The sequence below is a fragment of the Dama dama genome, chromosome 15 (genome assembly GCF_033118175.1).
Source record: "Dama dama isolate Ldn47 chromosome 15, ASM3311817v1, whole genome shotgun sequence".
NCBI classification, from domain to species: domain Eukaryota; kingdom Metazoa; phylum Chordata; class Mammalia; order Artiodactyla; family Cervidae; genus Dama; species Dama dama.
Window position 1 is genome coordinate 44,408,882 of NC_083695.1, and position 24,079 is coordinate 44,432,960.

General features: G+C 35.6%; 1 protein-coding gene across 1 annotated transcript in view; it reads left to right on the forward strand.

Annotated features, from left to right (window-relative positions):
• The window catches only part of BMPR1A (bone morphogenetic protein receptor type 1A), a 145,511-nt gene that overhangs the window by 111,457 nt on the left and 9,975 nt on the right, over nucleotides 1–24,079 (forward strand). The window contains exons 4-9 of the mRNA XM_061161964.1: nucleotides 1,740–1,902; nucleotides 3,792–3,894; nucleotides 14,483–14,579; nucleotides 14,747–14,846; nucleotides 18,824–18,968; nucleotides 23,249–23,441. Coding sequence (XP_061017947.1) covers nucleotides 1,740–1,902; nucleotides 3,792–3,894; nucleotides 14,483–14,579; nucleotides 14,747–14,846; nucleotides 18,824–18,968; nucleotides 23,249–23,441 — 801 coding nt within the window. The remainder of the gene's footprint in view (nucleotides 1–1,739; nucleotides 1,903–3,791; nucleotides 3,895–14,482; nucleotides 14,580–14,746; nucleotides 14,847–18,823; nucleotides 18,969–23,248; nucleotides 23,442–24,079) is intronic.

Consider the following 24,079-nt stretch of genomic DNA (forward strand, 5'->3'; position numbering starts at 1 on the left):
CCCAGATGCAAATTATTGCAATTAAAGTATTTTTAGCTCTTAAATTCAGTGTTCTAGGAAGTTATGTGTGTTAACCATCATGTAACTTTGAATTTTCCAGGTATTGGTGATCTTTTAGTATAATTTTTTTGTTCTTAGTACTATCTTCATTTATACACTTTTACATTTAAACCCTTTATTATGCATTCATTTGATCTATATATAATCTCTTACTTGGAAATTATTATCATCATTTTTTATAGATAAAAGCCTGAAGTTGAGAGAGTAACTTATCAGTTGAGATATTCAAGACTTGAACCCTTGACTTCTCACTGTTATTTCAGTGTTATTTCTGCCATACTATACTGCTTTTTCTGTGTATCACTAGATTTTTGAAAAACCAGCTATGTGCACATATTATTTGCCATTTGGTCTCCATAGTTAAATTGATGCTTCCTTCTGTAACTGTAATGGGATTTTAAAGCTGGCTGAGAGACCTCAGATGCGGTCCAGTCCTGTGGTCTCACTGAGTAAACGAGGCTTGACGTGACATGGGTTGTCTGTAATCACCCAGCTCAATAAATGGTGCAGGGGCGTAGTAGACCAGACTCCAGGTCTCCTCGTTTCTTGCCCAGTAGATCTCTTCCATTCTTGAAACTGCCCCCACCCCCCCACAAACACCCTTTTTTTTCTGTTGATGTTAACATAAATGAAGTCTACGTTTTGTAGCAGTTTAAAGGATTAAGTGAGGATTATTAAAATTGAACGCATGGAATCACTAAAATTTATTTAGCAGCACATTCTTTTCTGGTTATCCATGGGTATGTACATTATTTTTTCTTTTTTCAGTAGTTCTCACCAGAATAACTAAATTTTAAGTCAAGTTCACATTATGCCTTGAATCACTTATTTAACATTTATAATGAGATACATACATAATTCTCTTAATATTTTATACCTGTTTGGCTCTACATTTTATTCTCTGGAGATCTACCCCCGCAAGGAGTAGCCTAGCTGATTTCACTGATTCAGAGGGAGGAATTACTAAAACGCTGCTTTAGTTCTGTTCTGCTTTCAGTCTGAAAGAATCAGTACCAAATATGACAGTAAGTGTCATGTGAGGCTACGATACTCTAATGCAAGAACACAGTTCTGTTTCCATGCTGTAACTACTGCCCTACAGGTAACCTTCAGTTTCTGGCAGCACAGTCTGGATTTGAACCAGTGACCTTGAGAATAAAAGGCACCAGATAATATGATTAGTCCCCAAGCTCTCACAATTCCCTTACTTAACCAATTAAAATCCAGGGCAAAATGCTTAGTAACTTCACTTTCACATAGAGGTACATGCAAATAAAGGACTTAGTTTTTTTAAGCTAGTCACAAGTTTTGAACCAAAGTGTCTTTAAAAGGAACCATAATTTGTCAATTTTTTAATGATTGGAAATAATCTCACTCTTCTGAAACTGCTTTCCAATTTGTACCTTTCTTATAAGTTGTGACCATTTTCTACCTTGTGCCACTCTTGTCTTTCACTAGTGCAAAAATTGTGACATAGTCATCTCCATGTATTCCATGAGAGCTGGGATAGTTTTTCTGTGCATTCTAGGCTGTTAATATAAATAAAGTTTATTTTTAATTAAAAGCATACAACTACAGTTAATGCAACAAGAAAGCATAGAAACTTCTCACTAAAAAATTGGAATAAAAGAATTAGATTTTCAGAAATGGTTCATTTACAATTTCACGTTTGAATACAGGGCAGAGTCTAGACAGTATGCTCCATGGTACTGGGATGAAATCAGACTCCGATCAGAAAAAGTCAGAAAATGGAGTAACCTTAGCACCAGAGGATACCTTGCCTTTTTTAAAGTGCTATTGCTCAGGACACTGCCCAGATGATGCTATTAATAACACATGCATGTAAGTATTTTATGCTTTTTCTTAAAGTTATGAGAATAGGTTTGCATTTAGTGCTATTATTTTAAGAACCGTTTACTTTGTCTAAATTTTTTTCTCTAACTTTATATGGTATCTCTCCAAAGAGCCAAAAGCTTCTTGTTCTTTATATAGGAACACTTATTAAATGATTGATGGTTATTTTCTTAGAGTAACATTGTAATATAGCTTTTAAAAGAGATAAAAGGAATCTGGTATTCATCTGTCATTTTCGGTTTGTTTAGTGATCTTTTTATCAGAAAGTCCTTGATGCTCATTGTAGACAACTTAGAGATTATTAAAAAGAAACCTTGAAAATTCACATAAACCTTGTAATTCTGAATTGGTTGAAATATTTTACAGGTCTCCAAGAATGACATTGTGATAGTTAAATAATTTTATTTTCTTATAAGTGAACCCCCAGTCTAAATCTGCTTTATATAACCACTTTAATTTTCCTACTTAATTTTATGTTAACTGTTTAATATTTATATATGATCATGTAATTCTGTCCCATATTCTTAGGGGACAGTGAAGAATTAATTGTCTTACTAGTCAAAAAAAAAAAAAAAAATCCCTGAAGGACTCAGTCAGTCAGTTACCTCCCTGTTATTAAGATACAATATAACTTGTTTTGTACTTTCCTCATACTTTTATGCTCTTTGAATGTGAACAGATATATAGCCAAGAAGTATACGTACAAAATATTGGAAATTGTATGATAATTCACCATATCTTAGATTTGTTGTTTGTTCTGGTAGTGGTTGACTTTACTTACTGTGACAGACTGGTTGATCTGTGTTAGGAGGGTGTTCCCTATTATATTACCAGGTGACTTCTTGTCTGTAGTTCATACTTGGTCCATGTGAGCTATTTGTTAGAGGCTTGGAGAAGGAAATGGCAACCCACTCAAGGGGTTCTTGCCTGGAAAATCTCCATGGACGTAGGAGTCTGGTGGGCTTCAGTCCATGGGGTCGCAAATAGTCGGACACGACTGAGCGACTTCACTTTCACTTTGGGTAACCCAGAGTAAAACTTAGTGATCAGTTCTAACAGAATTTCATCCTGTCGCACTTAATATTTTCTCATTTCAGAAAATGAAAAATTCTGCGAGATTCTTTTAACTGTAACAATACACTTATCGATATGAATAGTAAGGAGGGACACACAAAGAATCTTTTAGCTATTTCTTCTACTCATTAAAGCTTGAATATATTAGGAGAAAATTCTGGCATACTAATACTAAAATAACAGTTTATTTAATACAAATATATTTATATGCATTTCTTGAAAATTCAGCTATTCAGAAGTTCTCCTTTTTTCCTTAAATATTTTCATTAAATAAAAAATGCCTCTTAGGATCATTGTTAGTCAGATCTTCCCAAATATACTTTTCTTTGTCATTAAATCTATTTTTATGGTTCACACAGAAGTTTTTTTTATTCATAATATTGTGTATAGTGTGGGAATACAGAAAATCTTATGGATGAAAAGAGACAAAGTTATTTTTAAGTATATTTTTAAGCATTAAAGATTATCTACTTTATAAAGTTTTATAAATAGTTCTTCTGTGATCACATGACTGTGATTAGCAAAGAAAAGTTAAATAGTATTTCATATTTGGGGGACTTGTTTAAAAGAAATCCTTTACTGCCTGACACTAGATTTTTATTCAACCTCTAGATTTTAGTTCAAATATGACAACTTTTATTTGCCTTAAAAAAATGCATGTGGATTTGCCAGTAAATCACACTGAATGTAATTCTTATTCAGCACTAAAAGCCATCATTAACTGGTCACATTCAAACTGAAATTTAATTAGTACCTTCCGATCTAAAGTTGATCTTTTGTCTTTTTGGCCTTTTTTCTTTTAGAACTAATGGGCATTGCTTTGCCATCATAGAAGAAGATGACCAGGGAGAAACCACATTAGCTTCAGGGTGTATGAAATATGAAGGATCTGATTTTCAGTGCAAGGTAAGATCTAATTTGAGGCCTATGAAATTAAGAAGGGAGGGGCCACAGGAAAAGCACTGACTCCCCAAGGAGAAGTGTGCCTGGTCGGCATATTGCTGTATGTTCTGGGAACAAATACATGGGAGGAAGCTTAGCTCTTACTTCAGGTTATATGATTGTGTCAATTGAAATTACAGATTATTTTACTTTTAAAAAAAGTTGTAAATCATCTGTTTTAAAATTGTTAAGCCTGTAAAAAAATAATGCTGTCACACTTATTTGTACATTATAAAATGGACTAGAAAGACTTTAAAGTGACGAGTAATAACCTTTATTACTCTCCGAGACAACTTAGAAATGTTAAGCCCTTGTAAGGAGATCTCAGTGGAGTTACTTTTTTATTTATTTATTTATTTATTTATTTATTTATTTATTTATTTGTTGGAGGCTAATTACTTCACAACATTTCAGTGGGTTTTGTCATACATTGATATGAATCAGCCATAGAGTTACACGTATTTCCCATCCCGATCCCCCCTCCCACCTCCCTCTCCACCCGATTCCCCTGGGTCCTCCCAGTGCACCAGGTCCAAGCACTTGTCTCATGCATCCCACCTGGGCTGGTGATCTGTTTCACCATAGATAGTATACATGCTGTTCTTTTGAAATATCCCACCCTCACATTCTCCCACAGAGTTCAAAAGTCTGTTCTGTATTTCTGTGTCTCTTTTTCTGTTTTGCATATAGGGTTATCGTTACCATCTTTCTAAATTCCATATATATGTGTTAGTATGCGATAATGTTCTTTATCTTTCTGGCTTACTTCACTCTGTATAAGGGGCTCCAGTTTCATCCATCTCATTAGGACTGGTTCAAATGAATTCTTTTTAATGGCTGAGTAATATTCCATGGTGTATATGTACCACAGCTTCCTTATCCATTCATCTGCTGATGGGCATCTAGGTTGCTTCCATGTCCTGGCTATTATAAACAGTGCTGCGATGAACATTGGGGTGCACGTGTCTCTTTCAGATCTGGTTTCCTCAGTGTGTATGCCCAGAAGTGGGATTGCTGGGTCATATGGCAGTTCTATTTCCAGTTTTTTAAGAAATCTCCACACTGTTTTCCATAGCGGCTGTACTAGTTTGCATTCCCACCAACAGTGTAAGAGGGTTCCCTTTTCTCCACACCCTCTCCAGCATTTATTGCTTGTAGACTTTTGGATAGCAGCCATCCTGACTGGCGTGTAATGGTACCTCATTGTGGTTTTGATTTGCATTTCTCTAATAATGAGTGATGTTGAGCATCTTTTCATGTGTTTGTTAGCCATCTGTATGTCTTCTTTGGAGAAATGTCTGTTTAGTTCTTTGGCCCATTTTTTGATTGGGTCATTTATTTTTCTGGAATTGAGCTGCAGGAGTTGCTTGTATATTTTTGAGATTAATCCTTTGTCTGTTTCTTCATTTGCTATTATTTTCTCCCAATCTGAGGGCTGTCTTTTCACCTTACTTATAGTTTCCTTTGTTGTGCAAAAGCTTTTAAGTTTCATTAGGTCCCATTTGTTTAGTTTTGCTTTTATTTCCAATATTCTGGGAGGTGGGTCATAGAGGATCTTGCTGTGATTTATGTCGGAGAGTGTTTTGCCTATGTTTTCCTCTAGGAGTTTTATAGTTTCTGGTCTTACATTTAGATCTTTAATCCATTTTGAGTTTATTTTTGTGTATGGTGTTAGAAAGTGTTCTAGTTTCATTCTTCCACAAGTGGTTGACCAGTTTTCCCAGCACCACTTGTTAAAGAGGTTGTCTTTTTTCCATTGTATATCCTTGCCTCCTTTGTCAAAGATAAGGTGTCCATAGGTTCGTGGATTTATCTCTGGGCTTTCTATTCTGTTCCATTGATCTATATTTCTGTCTTTGTGCCAGTACCATACTGTCTTGATGACTGTGGCTTTGTAGTAGAGTCTGAAGTCAGGCAGGTTGATTCCTCCAGTTCCATTCTTCTTTCTCAAGATTACTTTGGCTATTCGAGGTTTTTTGTATTTCCATACAAATTGTGATATTCTTTGGTCTAGTTCTGTGAAAAATACCTTTGGTAGCTTGATAGGGATTGCATTGAATCTATAGATTGCTTTGGGTAGAATAGCCATTTTGACAATATTGATTCTTCCAATCCATGAACACGGTATGTTTCTCCATCTGTTTGTGTCCTCTTTGATTTCTTTCATCAGTGTTTTATAGTTTTCTATGTATAGGTCTTTTGTTTCTTTAGGTAGATATACTCCTAAGTATTTTATTCTTTTTGTTGCAATGGTGAATGGTATTGTTTCCTTAATTTCTCTGTCTGTTTTTTCATTGTTAGTATATAGGAATGCAAGGGATTTCTGTGTGTTAATTTTATATCCTGCAACTTTACTATATTCATTGATTAGCTCTAGTAATTTTCTGGTAGAGTCTTTAGGGTTTTCTATGTAGAGGATCATGTCATCTGCAAACAGCGAGAGTTTCACTTCTTCTTTTCCTATCTGGATTCCTTCTATTTCTTTTTCTGCTCTGATGGCTGTGGCCAAAACTTCCAACACTATGTTGAATAGTAGTGGTGAGAGTGGGCACCCTTGTCTTGTTCCTGATTTCAGGGGAAATGCTTTCAATTTTTCACCATTGAGGGTGATGCTTGCTGTGGGTTTGTCATATATAGCTTTTATTATGTTGAGGTATGTTCCTTCTATTCCTGCTTTTTGGAGAGTTTTAATCATAAATGAGTGTTGAATTTTGTCAGAGGCTTTCTCTGCATCTATTGAGATAATCATATGGTTTTTATCTTTCAATTTGTTAATGTGGTGTATTACATTGATTGATTTGCGGATATTAAAGAATCCTTGCATTCCTGGGATAAAGCCCACTTGGTCATGGTGTATGATTTTTTTAATATGTTGTTGGATTCTGTTTGCTAGAATTTTGTTAAGGATTTTTGCATCTATGTTCATCAGTGATATTGGCCTGTAGTTTTCTTTTTTTGTGGCATCTTTGTCTGGTTTTGGAATTAGGGTGATGGTGGCCTCATAGAATGAGTTTGGAAGCTTACCTTCTTCTGCAATTTTCTGGAAGAGTTTGAGTAAGATAGGTATTAGCTCTTCTCTAGATTTTTGGTAGAATTCAGCTGTGAAGTCATCTGGTCCTGGGCTTTTGTTTGCTGGAAGAGAAACCCAGCAAACCCAAGTCCAAGAAACCCAGAGAGTCCCAAACAGGATAAACCCAAGGCGAAACACCCCAAGACACATATTAATCAAATTAACAAAGATCAAACACAAAGAACAAATATTAAAAGCAGCAAGGGAAAAACAACAAATAACACACAAAGGGATTCCCATAAGGATAACAGCTGATCTATCAATAGAAACCCTCCAGGCCAGAAGGGAATGGCAGGACGTACTGAAAGTAATGAAAGAGAATAACCTACAACCTAGATTACTGTATCCAGCAAGGATCTCATTCAGATATGAAGGAGAATTCAAAAGCTTTACAGATAAGCAAAAGCTGAGAGAATTCAGCACCACCAAACCAGCTCTTCAACAAATGCTAACGGATCTTCTCTAGACAGGAAATGTAGAAAGGTTGTATAAACGTGAACCCAAAACAACAAAGTAAATGGCAACGGGACCACACCTACCAATAATTACCCTAAATGTAAATGGGTTGAATGCCCCAACCAAACGACAAAGATTGGCTGAATGGATACAAAAACAAGACCCCTATATATGCTGTCTACAAGAGACCCACCTCAAAACAAAGGACACATACAGACTAAAAGTGAAGGGCTGGGAAAAAAATATTTCATGCAAACGGAGACCAAAAGAAAGCAGGAGTCCCAATACTCATATCAGATAAAATAGACTTTCAAATAAAGGATGTGAAAAGAAGGACACTACATAATGATCAAAGGATCAATCCAAGAAGAAGATATAACAATTATAAATATATATGCACCCAACATAGGAGCACCGCAATATATACGGCAAACACTAACGAGTATGAAAGAGGAAATTAATAGTAACACAATAATAGTGGGAGACTTTAATACCCCACTCACAACAATGGATAGATCAACTAAACAGAAAATTAACAAGGAAACACAAACCTTAAATGACACAATGGACCAGCTAGACCTAATTGATATCTATAGGACATTTCACCCCAAAACAATCAACTTCACCTTTTTCTCAAGTGCACACGGAACCTTCTCCAGAATAGATCACATCCTGGGCCATAAATCTGGTCTTGGAAAATTCAAAAAAATTGAAATCATTCCAGTCATCTCTTCTGACCACAGTGCAGTAAGATTAGATCTCAATTACAGGAAAAAAATTGTTAAAAATTCAAACATATGGAGGCTAAATAACACGCTTCTGAATAACCAACAAATCATAGAAGAAATCAAAAAAGAAATCAAAATATGTATAGAAATGAATGAAAATGAAAACACAACAACCCAAAACCTATGGGACACTGTAAAAGCAGTGCTAAGGGGAAGGTTCATAGCATTACAGGCTTACATCAAGAAACAAGAAAAAAACCAAATAAATAACCTAACTCTACACCTAAAGCAATTAGAGAAGGAAGAAATGAAGAACCCCAGGGTTAGCAGAAGGAAAGAAATCTTAAAAATCAGGGCAGAAATAAATGCAAAAGAAACTAAAGAGACCATAGCAAAAATCAACAAAGCTAAAAGCTGGTTTTTTGAAAAAATAAACAAAATTGACAAGCCATTAGCAAGACTCATTAAGAAACAAAGAGAGAAGAAGCAAATTAACAAAATTAGAAATGAAAATGGAGAGATCACAACAGACAACACTGAAATACAAAGGATCATAAGAGACTACTACCAGCAGCTCTATGCCAATAAAATGGACAACTTGGATGAAATGGACAAATTCTTAGAAAAGTATAACTTTCCAAAACTGAACAAGGAAGAAATAGAAGATCTTAACAGACCCATCACAAGCAAGGAAATCGAAACTGTAATCAGTGGAGTTACTTTAACAGCACAGCAAAGGAGTCAGAGGATTAGCAATAGTTTATGAACATATCGATGGCTTTGGGTTATAAGCCTAATCTCTTCAAAATCTTGTATAATAATTTTGCCCCAGGTGATCCTTCCACTGTTTTTGAAAACTGCTCCAGAGAGAACTGTTTATTAACAAATTTAAGCCTCAACTATTTTAGAAAATTATTCAAATCAGTGAGAAACTGTCAGGATTGATAGAAACTTCACACACATACACGAATGCACACAGTCACATACATTGCATCCTGTTTTCTATTTGCTTCACCTCTAGCAATGAGGGGCTCATTACATCCCAGGCCCACCTGTTTCATTTGTAGTAATGACCTGACCTTATCCTTAGAAAACTTTTCCTCCAGATGACTGCACATCTCTCTTCCATTGTACTTCTTTGGATCATAGAGAACAAATTGAATCCCTTTTTTACATGGTAGCCCTTCACTATGTGAAGAAGTCTTTTTGTATTACTTTACTCCTCATATACTATAGTTTTTACCCAATGAAAAGAATTGTTCAAAATGACTTCAACTACTCCTTATACAGGATCAGCTTTAGAGTTGCTCACTCTTCCGTTTCTCAGTGTAATATGCAGAATTGACTATAGTCTGGTGAGGAAAAACAAGCAAAGAGTTAGTAACTCCTTCTCCTGAATGAAGCAAAATTTCATGTTAGAGGTTTGTCATACCTTATTCTTAAATAAGATACTAAGTTTTCTGTCATTTGAAATCCCGGTATCTTTCATTCATGCTACTGCTCAGCCATCTCTCTTTCATTCTTCTTTGGTGCTGTGGGTTTCTTGACACAGATAGCTAAATGAGAGTGGAATAAGTTTTGTTACATGGTTGTCATATAGTTGTCAAAGTTAAATTTCATTGTATTAAAATTAATCTTTTGCCCTTACCTGTCAGGATTCAGGAGATGCTGATTTGGTTTTGTCTCTTCCAGTTTTATTTATCAACCACATTTCAGTATACTTTTTAATCACTTAAAAATGTTGGTGAAAGACCTCTGTATGGTTAGAGCACTGAGCTGGGCAGTAACAATCAGTGCCTCACAGGCCCCCTCAATTAGGCATGTCTCAAATGAATATATCAGTATAGTTTAGTTATTAAGCTTGACAGTGTGTTCAGGTGGATGTGCCGCCTCTTAACCAGCTGTGGAACTTTGAGCAAGGAGCTTTACTCTCTTGTTTTCTTATTAGCAAAAGAGTTCTGTAAGAATCAAGTAAGAGACAGCATATGTGCAAAGAGTTTAGCACAACTGACACATAATAAGGACTTTTTTTTTTTTTTTTTTTAGTCAGTACTTAATAAATGCTAGCTTTAACCATATTGATAATGTAGTTGAAAGCAGGCTTTCAACTGAATTACACATATCCCTGAGTGCACACTGGCTACAGTACATGAGGATCATTAGGCACATGGACAGTTTTAAGGGAATCGGTTTACAGACCCTGAACTTCCATAGATCCTATTGCTTAATATTTATCTGCCTGAGACCGGAACTTCTTGAGCAGTTTCTCTGTTCCTTCCTTTTCACAATCAACCTTCTCGTAGTTTCCTGATTAGTGGCCTGAAATGTAAATCCTCAAGTTCCCAAATGCTGTTATAATTCAAAATCTTAGTGTGGGGAACATGGGGATAACAAATATATTTGCATGTTTGGTAGTTTTTCATTTTTTGCTTTCAACCAAATTGCTTCATTTAAAATAACTTTTCATAGTAGGATTATTATAGATCTTTGTCATATGATTGGAAAATCTTCAAAGAATTATGGGACAATGGTACAACAAATCCTTCCATTACCATCCTTTTGTTTATGTGATCAAAAAATCTTAGTACTCACCCAAAAAGAGGAAAAGAGAAAAATAGGAATAAAGTTAAATGCCAAACTTTTCTCATTTTAGCAATAAGTAATTGTCCATGAATTTATGAACTAGTTTTATTTAAGTCCTGTCTATCTCATACCTTTCCAATAAAATTTTCTTTTTATGTAAAGGTTATAATGTACATGTAATTTTGATTAATTTTATACTAATACTTGTGATGATAAATCAAGCCAGAATAATTTTTTAAGACTTAAAGACATCCTATCACAGGAAGTAAAAGAGGTTAATTTATATTTATATATGTTTATTTTTGAGGTGGAGAATTCTATCTTGTGATACATTACATTAAGGCATAATGACTGTGGAACATGTGGAAAGGAAATAGCATAAGGAGAAAAAGGAATACTATAAAATTTTCCAATTTGTCCATTTATTTTTTAAAATAGTGATAATGGGTATTGAATTGCTATTTTATTTAGATGCTACTGAATAGATTTGAGTTATTAACTTTATTTTAAAATGTGCAATAAGTAGGGTATTATCAATACATTCTTGCACCTATTTATAATGAAAAATTTTAGATGTTAACCTAAAAATATATGAGGGAATACATTGTGTTTCAGAATTGATATAGAGGGGTGGTTGTTCAGTCGCTAAGTTGTGTCCGACTTTGCAGCCCCATGGACTGCAACACACCAGGCCTCCGTGTTCCTCACTATCTCCCGGAGTTTGCCTAAGTTCTTGTCCACTGAGTTGGTGATTTAGGGGTTACACAGACAAAAAATATGGACCACCACTTGGGTTACTTTCTGTGTATCTTGCTACATATCACTGTTAATTTACCTGGCACCTAACCTGAGCAGAACAGTTCTTCTGCTGGCACCTAAGCCTTTCCTCCCAATGCTTTCACATGCTGTCAGGTTTGGATCAAAACAGGTTCAAGTGATAATAACCATTCTTTGCCCAGGCCTTGATTTTTCCCTCACACCATCCAGTCTCTGTAGGGTAAATCTAGCTTCTTCTGTCTCTTCCTATAGGATGAATTATTTCTCAGAAACTGCACAGCCATTCCTTATAATTTGGTTTCAGTTACTTTCTCCTGTAACACTCCTCCTAACCCGCCACCCCCATTCAGGTTCACCAAGTAAGTTAGAATCTCCTCTACTTCATGAATGCCAAGTGAGTTTCTTCCCCCACAAGAATTTTTATTGCCCACATAAAACCAGAGATACAAATGGACTTAGGTGGGGCATGGCAGTGGGGAGTGCAGGAACCAGAAAGGTTGTGACGACCAACATCATAATCTAGACACGCTTAACTTTTGCCTACCCAGATATGTAGTTAACCTATGTAAGAAAGATATGAGTCTCGTGTTGCTTATTCTCAGCGAAGCCACATTGAGTCTTCCCAGAGATTGCAAGCATTTTTGACTTATTCTAGAATCTTGACTGGGATCCGTGTCACGTTCACTAGAGGAAGAAGAATTAATTTATTGAACATTTACTGTTTATATTTAATATGTTAAGTGCTTGGTACAGTTTATCTCATTTTCTCCCAATTATCCTGTAAGGTAGGTATTTTTTATCCTCCATCTTACAGGAGAGGAAGCTGAAGCCCAGAGAGAAGTAAGTTCATTGCTCAGGGTCACAAAGTGAATAAATGGCAAAGCTAGGACTTAAGCTATTTGATTGCAGAATCCTTGTTGTTTTCATAATACTATGCTGCCTCTAATCTGTTGTTGGCAAAGTCTTTCTTTCCCTTTTAAAAGTAATATAACATTTAGCTATCTAGTTTACGACACTCCTCGTTTCTAAAATCTTTGAATCGTACCTCTTTCAGCCTTCTTCCCAGTGCTCTCGTCTTCCTGTGATAATAATTCATCTAGCTTTGTGTTGTGGTCTTCAGTCACTAAGTTATATCTGACTATTTGCAACCCCACGGCCTGTAGCATGCCAGGCTCCTCTGTCCTCCTCTGTCTCCCAGAGTTTGTTCAAATTCATGTCCATTAAGTTGTTTGCTATCTAACCATCTCATCCTCCGCCACCCCCTTTTCCTTCTGCCTTTAGTTTTTCCCAGTATCAGGGTCTTTTCCAGTGAGTTGGCTCTTTGCATCAAGTGGCCAAAGCATTGGAGCTTAGAAGATAGGAATTCACACAGAACACAGAAGCATTGTAGGGTCTCTGCATACTTCTGGGATACCAGTCCCACTTACTGGTGTTTGGTCTGCCTTCTTCATACCTGTAATCCTCCCTGATAGAGAAGACTGAAGCAAAGCGAGAGTTAAGGAAATGTTTCTTTTCTTTGTCCTCCGTTACCTACTATTTTGTCAGCAATACTTGCACCTGTTGCTTGGTAGTCTGTCTTCTAGCACTGCTAAAAACCCTTTGCTGGTTTTTCTTTATATTTTCTGTCCTGCAAGGCTAAGCTCACTTTGAACTTTAGCATGCTGGGACTATTCTTGGATGCATCACACTTCTTTTTATTCATCTTTAACTATGTACTCTTCATTCCGTCCTTCATGTAAGTTTTCTCTAGATCCGGGATTTTTTTTCCCCCAGAATCACTTGTGTAACTTCTGACATGTCTTCCTTGTCTCTTTTTATGATAATTTAAAAGTAATAGTTTGTTAGAAAGTTTAAAATTCAGTTAAAATGTAAAACTTGTGCTTTTGGAGGTTTCCAAATACTCTTGATCCATCTTCTCCTATGGGGACTCTCAAGTCCCTTATCGAATCCCATATAGATTCCCTTACGGAATGTCATATTCACCTTTTTAAAAGGAATACCCGATTATGCCGAGGTTTCCCCTTTCTGGCCCTCTGATATTTAAGACTAACATGGTTAATTTCTGCTTATATTCTTGCTATTTTTATAATGACAGACAATTCCTTTCTGTTGCTGTTTTGGTCTAGAATATCACTTCTTCCAGGCAGTGCTGAAATGTCAGTGTTCAAGTTAAAAACTTCTCAAATGCTATATTTTTGGTTAAATAAAACTTCACATATAATTGTTGACATCTGTTCCCATGACTGCAGTCTTTTCCTGGGCTCATTTTCTGATTTATTAGGGACATATATCTGGTTAGTGGTTTCTAAAAATTATCAGAAGTACTGTTTCTATATCTTGCCCTTACCCTCACCACATACAGTTACTTTCTTCTGTATCAGGTTCATTAGTTTCAACATAGTTGTTATATGCAAAATCATCTGTTATCTTCTGCCTATTTGACTACCTTTTATTATGTGCAATTTATTTGGCCCAGGACGCACTCCACGTTTTAGTCAGATCTTTAGTCTCATCCATCTAAGTCTCGGTACTACCATGAGTCATATTTACCCTACTAATTTGTCATTGTAATGAAATGTTTTACCCCGTCTTTTTTAAGAAAAGATCTCATGACTTTACTGTTTTATTAATAACAGATAGTAATATCTTAAGAAATGCCAAACTTTGGGTTAAAAATATATATACATTTTTGTTTATTTGTAATGAAGTTATAGACTAGTGTTCTCAGACACCACATAATATATTCTTCTTTAGAAAAAAAATTTTAGAGTCTTCACAATACCATTTCACCACAGATTCAAATTTTTCCATATCATTTTTCACACATAAACTTGGCAGGTCCTTTTCACTCACTGAATTAGAAATTGTATTTTATGAATATTTTAAAAGTTATTTATCAATCTCATATATCAAATCATTTCTAATTTTCTTCCTTTAGGATTCACCAAAAGCCCAGCTACGCCGGACAATAGAATGTTGTCGGACCAACTTATGTAACCAGTATTTACAACCTACACTGCCCCCTGTTGTTATAGGTAGGTTAGCAGAGAAAAGTGCAGTCATTGTAAATCTCAGTAAACTATTTTCTGTGATTTTAACAATAAGCAGGCTTTCTAGAGTTCAACGCTACAAGTTATTTTTTTCCTTTTAAGATGTAATAGAAAGATAATACATCTTTTTTATTGTTTATTTCCATTGTCAGGTCCGTTTTTCGATGGCAGCATTCGATGGCTGGCTTTGCTCATTTCTATGGCTGTCTGCATAATTGCTATGATCATCTTCTCCAGCTGCTTTTGTTACAAGTAAGATAATTATTTTGATGCAAAGTATTTTGTTGAATAGTAGATATAAACGGTTGTTCTTAAAGCCAGTAGGCAGAAACCATTGACACTGAATGTATTTCAGAAACCATTAATTTGTATTCTCTGGTTATATTTCCTTTAATTAGCAGTGTTATAGTTTTCTTCAGTGAACAGAGGACCTTACTACCAGTCAATTAATTGGACACAACATTGTACTTCTTGTTATGTTCATGAATACTTAAGATTTCCTTATTTATAGAGTACTGAACTTTTTTATGGCTGAATATTTAAAACCTATCCCAGGAAATCAACTTTATATATTACCCTTCTTTAGTTATTTGGTGATTCAGAGTTATTTGCATTTAGTCAATGATTTCAGAAGACAGTTGTCCGAAGTGAAAAGTGATGAGAGGAGGGCATAAACTTCATGATAAAACATTATCTGACTGATATATGAATAAACTGAGAGATCAGTGGAACTGGCTACTAGACCTATAAGTAGACCCAAGTATGTAAAGTTAGTTAGTATGTGATTAAGGTATTTCAGATTACTAAGGAAAAGTTGGCTTATTCAGTAAATGAATTTGGGAGTAGATAGCTATATGGAGAATAATGAAGTTGAGTCAGTTCTGTACACTGAAATAAAGTTTAGCCAGATTTAGCCATATAGATATAAAATTCATATATATATATATATATATATATATAACACATATAAAGTGAAATGATTAAAATACTAGAACAACCTTGGAATAGTTTTTTAAAATAATCTGAATCTGACACAAAACTTACAAGCCAAAAAAGAAGAAAACCCTTAAAATTAAAAAAGAAAAGATTGATGGTGTCAACTACATAAAAATAAAACTTTACCATGTAGTAGAAACCACTATAAATGGTCAGAAGACAGTCTAGCAGTGAAAAATATCCCCTGCTTATATTACAAAGAGCTGATTTCTCAAATATAAAGAGCTTCTATAAATCAAAAAGAAAAAAAATCAATTCGGTAATTAGGCCCCCCCAAAAATGAACATATGGTTTGTTTAAATAGAAATACATATGGCTCTTAAAAGAAAAAGATGACTCAAGAATACTCATGAAAAATAGAAGTTAAAATCATACTGAGGTATTCTTTTTTACCTGTTATACTGGCAGAGATAGAGCACCCTTTTTTACTTTTGCTGCTTTCACTAAAACAGCAGTAAAGAGTTTTAAAATTTTTTGTTCAACTAGGACAGAGAGACAAGATGACAGCAAAAGGCTGTGGAATCTGTGAAGCTTATGGATGAATATAGACCTAAAATATCTGAATCCCAGGCTAGAAATTGAGAAAGACAAACAGCAACCAATTTGTGCTATAAAATCCCCCAAGAACTTCAAGAGTTGGCAGTGCTAGTTACCTCTGGAAGTTAAGTTGAGGGTGGCAGGAAAACTGAGAGGATTGCCTGAAAGTCTATTTTTAGAAGGTCAGATGCTGTATTGGTTGTGCAATACTATATTAAGAAATCACTCCCAAACTTGGTGACTTGAAACAGCAGTTATTACCACTCACTGTTTCTGTGGGTCAGGACTTCCGGAGTGATTTAACTGGGTGGCTCAGGATCTTTCGTGACATTCAGTCAGCTGTCAGCAGATGCTGTACTCACCTGGAGGCTTGACTGGAGCTGATAGATCCTCTTCCAAGGTAGCTCACTTTCAAGGCTCACAAGTTGACAGGAGACCTTAGTTCCTCCGATACGAACCTCTCTACAGAGCTGCCTGCATGAGCTTACTCATAGCAGGAAGCCTGGCTTCCCATGCAGAGTGAATGGTCCAGAGACCAAGGTGAAAGATGCATGCTTTATGTGATCTAGACTCAGAAGTTACACCATCTCTTCTGCCATCCATATTCTGTTGGTCACCCAGGTCAGCCCTAGTGCCTTATGGAAGGGAATTAAACAAGGACAGGTGTACCAGAAGGTGAGAAATTTTGTGGGCCATTTTGGTTGTCAGATACCACTGATGCTGAGATCTCTGTACTTATTCTGAATGAGCATGTGACTTTGATCATGAACAAAAGGCTAGAAGTTTTGTCTCGGGGAAAGAGCAAAAATGTTCTCATCCGTGGTATCCTGTTACTAAGGGTGAGGTAAATGGTATAGTGAAAATAAGGAGGTAAAGTGAATATTTACATACTAATCTCTGGGTTCCTCAGCCGTCCAGAACTGTGCTAGCCAAGCTTGTTCCCTCTAGATAACGTATAAGAAGATTATTCTTAGGGAACATCCATCTGGCCCAAGAAAAAAAGACCTAAATATTCTGCCTCCTGTAAGCCCAGTGAAATGGCTTAAGCAGATTATCTTACAGTGAAACCTGTAATCAGTAAGCCCTAATCACGTACTAAGAGCTGCCAGTCAGGCCGTGAAGGACACTGATCCCTGAGCAACAGGAAACAAATGAGGTGAGTCTTGTTACTGCCCAGCTTACTCCCTGAAAAGAATTTCTGATTGCGGGACACAGGAAGAACTCACGTGGAGCCAACAGGCACTCTTGAGTCGAGGAGATACAGCTGAGAGTCTGGGGCGAGAGGAGCAGCTATAGTTCGTAGGTAGAGAGTGCTGGAAAGGAGAGAGTTTTCATAGAGAAAGAACCCTAAAGACGTCTTCAGAATGTTCCCATAGAACATTCAGCCGATCTTGATCAGTGATTTCAAGTGAGAAAACCACGTAAGGTTGAGAAAGGTCACCTGAAAAGATCGAAGGAAACTATATCAGTGCTCATACAAGGCTGTGAATAGTGTCTCTTCCCACCAGCTATGTGACTTGAAAACCTCATAATTCATGGGGCTTTAGCACTCAGAAGGGTCTTGCCTCAGTATTGGAGAATAATTAGCCAACTGCCTGACTTGCAACATATGATGAGCCCTGGGCCTATGGTTACCTCTTTTGTAAAAAGGAAACACTACAACTTATCTCTTAGGAGTTTAATAAAGTTGAAGTCAGTCACAGAGCAATGCCTGACGCCCTGAACATCAGTAAAAATGAGCTGTTTTTTTAACATGTATCAACATGGATAAATACGTAACACATGAGGAGTTTTTTATACAAGGTGTAGAATATTAATACAACATATGCCATTTATAGAAATTAGTATCCAGAAATTTTAATCCAGAGGAAAAATTTTGTGTGTGAGTATATACTTTTTATGGTAAAGGTATAAATACATAGATAGGAAGACTATAGCCACCTTCAAGACAGTGTTTGTCTCTTAGGATTAAAAGAAGAAAATGAAATTATCAGGGAAATTTCAAATATTTTAATGTTAATTTATTTAAAATATATCTTAAAAATTATAACTTAATATTTATTAAATTTAAATGGTTTACACATGGGTGCTAATTAAATTAATCTCTACTGTTTAAATGTTTGAAACATTTCATAATTTGAAGTTTTTTTCAAAAACCTTTAAAAATATCAGAATGAACTTGTTTGACTTCTTTTCTGTAAACTCCTTTACCCTTTTTAAAAATGGGAGTATATTTATCGTTCATTATGATGTATAACTATGATGATAAATTCAAATGAAAAAACATATATAATGCAGAGAGTGTATATTCTTATATCCCCAGCAATAATTATTATTTACAACTTGTTATATATCCTTTCTTATCCTTTCAGACAAGTATAGATACATATAATTTTAAACTGTTTATAGTGAGGGTGAAACTTTACATGCTGTTTTTTAATCAGTTTTTTTCTCTTGCCAATGTACCATGGACATATTTTCATTTTAAGGTAGTATATAGCTCTCTATTTCAGAAACTCCATTTCTGGATGTTATTTTAACAGAGAATATATTATTCTATGATAAGACTAATTTGGTTATGAACCCATGTGATGAAGGAATGATAATAGTGTCAACAACCTCGAGATTTTTCTTACCTTAGAATTTTATTGTTTAGAATTTTAATGTAGTTATCTTCTGCTCTTTTAACATAAAAGACATTATTGCAAGAGCATCTCAAGCAGACGCCGTTACAATCGTGATCTCGAACAAGATGAAGCATTTATTCCAGTTGGAGAATCATTAAAAGACCTTATTGACCAGTCACAAAGTTCTGGTAGTGGATCTGGACTACCCTTATTGGTAAGCTGGAATGTCATGTAAGCCTGAATGGTTTACTGATACAGAATGTATTGTCATATGGTGTGAAAGTTGCTCAGTTGTGTCCGACTGTTTGTGACCCCATGGACTATACAGTCCATGGAATTCTCCAGGCCAGAATACTGGGGTGGGTACCTTTCCCCTCTCCAGGGGATCTTCCCAACCCAGGGATCGAACCCAGCTCTCCCACATTGCAGGCGAATTCTTTACCAGGTGAGTCACAAGGGAGATGGTTAGAAGATTAGCTGAAATAAGAAATATGAAATAAGAAAGGATAGGCAGGTAAGGTAGAGCTGCAAGCAAGTTAAGAGAGAAAGTGTGGTCATGAAGTGCTCTATAAGTGTTAGCATTAGCTCACACATTTTTAACAGCCATCTTGAGGAATCAGGTATAAAATTCTTTGCATCTGTAAGGTTAAATTGATCAATTAGGAGAAATATAACTATTTCAGATTCTGAAATCAAAGAGAAGTTACTCCCACAGATCATCTTCATAAGAAGATACTTCCCCTGGTACGAAACTATATTATGGAAATACAATTCATAAAAATAATGTTAAAGGGAGATGTAGGTAATTCTCAAAGAGTTATATGTATAGAAATATTTAGATTTAAGGGTGAAGGGGATACTTATAATAAAACTAGAAACCCAGATAGATTTTAAATGCTTTGTTTAGTTGGATGTGTTTAAACCATTGATCTCTAATTTTAAAATTCATTGAATCCGGTAATTCTGTAATTAAATTGGAAAGGTAAAAGTAAAACTGTCTTCATATGTGAACAACATGATTGTCTACATAGAAAATGTCAAGAATGATAATGTAAAACGATGACAACCAATAAGTGAGTTTATCAAGATTGCATAATAAGGTCTTTGTACAAAAATCATTGAATTTATATACACTGTCAACAAGTAGGGATTAAAATTTTGAAGTCAGTATCATTTAAAATAGCATTAAAAACTTGAAATTTTTTGGAATAAGCATAACAGCATTTATGTATGACTTGTACACTTATAATTAGAAAATATTGCCAAAAGAAATTAACAAAACCATTCATAAGGAGATTTATATATATCCTATTTTTGTATCAGAAGACTCAGTATTAAGATTTCAGTTAGCCTAAAATTGATTTATAGTTTCAATTCAGTCCAAATCAAAATCAGAGCAAACTTTTATAGAAATTGATGAGCTTATTCTAATGAGTATTTGGAAATGCAGAGGACCTGGAAGAGCCAAAACAGTTTTGAAAAAGAGTAAAGGTTTCACTACCTGATTTCTGGGCTCATTGTGAAACTACAGTAGACAACACTGTTTAATCCCGGCATCGGGATAAATGTGTATGTCAGTGGAACAGAATAGAGTCTGAAAATGAACATACACATATGTAGTCAATCGATTTGGATACCACAGTAATTCAGTGAGGAAAAGAGTCTATTCAACAAAGGGTGCAGGAAAAATTGGGTATCCATTTGCCAGATGGTGAATCTTGACCCTTACCTCACTCCATATACAATGCAAAACCACCTTGAAATGGATCATAGACCTAAATATAAAAGTACAAAACCTTTAAAAGAAAATGTTTTAGGAAATTATTATAACTTTGAGCATAGGTTTCTTAGGACACAAAAGGAAAAGTCATTTTAAAAAATGATAGATTGGTCTTTTCTTAAAATTTAAAACTTTTCTTATTCAGAAGATACAATTAAGAAGATGAAAAAATAAAGTCACAAACTGGCAGAAGAGTTTTGGTAAAGAATTTGTGTTGCAGAACATATAAAGAATTTTTACAACTCAGTAATGAGTCAAAAACCCAGTCTTTTAAATGGACAAAAGATTTGAACAGTCGCTTGCCCAAAGAAAATATAAGGATGGCAGATATGAACAGCACATGAAAAGATGCTCAGCGTCATCAGGGAAATGCAGATTAAATACAATGAGATACTACTACACATTCACTAGTTTGATGAAAACCAAGAGTATTAAGTGTGGAAAAGAAGATAGATCACCTGGAAATCTCATGCAATGCTGATTGATAAGTAAAATACAGCTACTTTGGGAAACAGGTTGATAGTTGACTTTTTATGCAGTGAAGCAGTCCCTCTGCTAAGTGTTTACAGAAGAGATACGCAGGGACTTCCCTGGTGCTCCAGTGGTTGAGAATCTGCCTTGCAATGCAGGGGATGTGCGTTCAATCCCTGGTTGGCTGTCTAAGATCCCATATGCTGAGGGGCAGTTAACTAAGCCCACGAGCTGCAACTACTGAACCTGTGCATAGCAGTCAAGATCCTGCATGCCACAACTAAGACACAACGCAGCCAAATAAATTTAAAAAAAGAAAAGGTATGCAGACATGTTCCATACAAAGACTATAAATGTTCATAGCAGCTTTATTTATAATAAGTTGTAAACAGCCTGGGGACTTCCCTGGCGGTCCAGTGGTTGAGACTCCGTGCTTCCACCACCAGGAAGGCAGGAGTTGGGAAGAGGTACAGATTCAATCCCTGGTCAGGGAACATTGCACATGCCATGTGGCCTAATAAATAAACAAGTAAATGTTTTCGATTTTTTTTTTTTAATTGTAAACAACTCAAAAATCCATCTGTACTGCAATGAATAAATTGCAGTACATTCTTAGAGTGGGATACTGCTTGTCAGTAAATAGGAACAAACTACTGATACATGCAACAGCAACGAAGTACATTTCAAAGTATTTTATGCTGAATGAAAGAAGCTAGACACAGAGGCTACTTATTGTATGTTTCCATTTATGTCATATTCAAAACTGTAGGGACAGAAAAGAAATCAGTGATGCCAAAGACTGAAGGTAGGTGGGGAGGGAATTGACTTTAAAGCGGTAAAACTTTTTTAAATTATAGAAATACTCGACATCTTAATTGTGATGTTTGGTTCTGGTTACATGACTGTATACATTTGTCAACACACAGTTTTCAAAAAGAGTGAATTTTATTATATATAAATTAGACCTCAATAATTCCAACTTTCTAAAAAGAAATCACAAAAGGATCTTGTAATAAGTGGTATATAAAGTAAGTCAGTTTAGATACTCATAAATCTAGTGCATTTTAACTATGTTTCCAGCCTGGACCTTAGTGTCAGTGTCATTTTATTAGTTGAGATTGGCTGAAAATGTTTCTGAAAATGAAAGGTAGCAATTTATGTGCATCTTTCATCCAAGAAATACTGATGAAAGCAGTATTGTACTAAAGTTATTGTCCTATATAAATATCTGTGTTCTGTAAGTCGTGGGGGATGGAATTCAAACAAATATATATACAAATAGTTATAATTGTGATAAGTGCAGCAACTGAGAAATATATATGTGCTATGAAAGTTTTTAAGAGAGAAATAATACTTTTAAGGAAACTACACATACAAAAAGACTGAGATAGGAATGAGCTTGACTGAATTCTAAAAACTGAAACAAGATAAATAAGAGGGGTGCCCATGGGGGATTAGAGTGAAAGATCAGGCAGAAGAGTTAGGCAAGGGCCAGATCGTGTGGGATCTTACGTACAGACTGAGTTGAACATTTTTAACTGTCATTTTGGATTTTGTGACATGATAGACCACCCCAAACGTCAGTGACTTGAAACAGCTAACATTTATTTTTCATGCTGTGGGTCTTCTTGGCATTTCTTTTTCTGAATTTGTTCAGCCAGACCCAAATGGTAAAGTTTATGTACATGGCCAATGGTTGGGATGGTTTTGCTCATTTTGGTTACAGAGTGCCCTAAAATGGCAAGAAAGGGCAAATCCCAATGCACAAAGACTTTTCACTTGTTCTGTTAATACTTTTGCTGTTATTCTTTTGCCCAAAGCAAGTCATGTAGCCAAGCCCAGAGTCTGGGCAGGGAGACTACCCAAGACTGTGTGTACTAGAGGGGAATTATATTGACCATTTTTGCAAACAGTCTGTCACACTGACAGATTTTAGAATATATTTTGTGATTTTAGAATATATTGTACATTGTTTCATCTTCTTCTGAATACAGTACAGTCTTCCCTCGGGATTTACCTGAGGGATTGGTTCCAGGATCCCTTGAAGATATGAAAATGTAGAGATGCTCAGGTCCCTTACAGCCAGCCTTCCATTTACAAGGATGCAGAATGGATACAGAGGCCAACTACATAAATGTTAATATTGGAGTTGGTTGGTAGTGTATACCATCCTTTTTGATGGGTTGGCCTATTAAACCACTCTCTCAACCTTAATACTTCTCATTTTACTTTTTCCTATTAAGGTTCAGCGAACTATTGCCAAACAGATTCAGATGGTTCGGCAAGTTGGTAAAGGCCGATATGGAGAAGTGTGGATGGGTAAATGGCGTGGTGAGAAAGTGGCAGTCAAAGTGTTTTTTACCACTGAAGAAGCTAGCTGGTTTCGAGAAACAGAAATCTATCAAACTGTGCTAATGCGCCATGAAAACATACTTGGTGAGTACACATTTGATTTTAGTTCCATATTCTACAAAGTTAAAGGGATGCTGGTGGAAGCCTAGCTCAAGGGCTTGAAAACATACGTGAGCTCGGCTGTGTGCATTTGGCTAAAGGAAACCTAGTGGAATACATACTTTAAATACAACCCAGTCCTGAATGCAACCAGCCAATCTCTATACATACCTCAGATATTTTGGGGTTGGGTTTCAAACCACTGCAATAAATCAGATAGAGCAATAAAGCAAATGACACAAATATTTTGGTTTCCAAGTGCATTTAAAAGTTGTTTATACCGTACTGTAGCCTAAATGTGCAGTAGCATTATGTCTAATAAACAATGTACATACCTTAGTGTAAAAATACTTTACTGCTAAAAAATGCCAAAACAACTAACAGTAGTAACGTCAAAGATCACTGATCATAGATCACCATAATAAGTATAATGATAATGAAAAAGTTTGAAGTTTCTTGAGAATTACCAAAACATGACACATGAAGTGAGCAAATACTGTTTGAAAAGCGGCTTCTATAAGACTTGTGGTAGGAGTTGCCAGAGACCTTCAGTTTGTTTAAAAGTCTCTAAAAGGTAATTTAAACAATTTTCTAGGTAACTTTAACTATGTGTACTTTTGCCT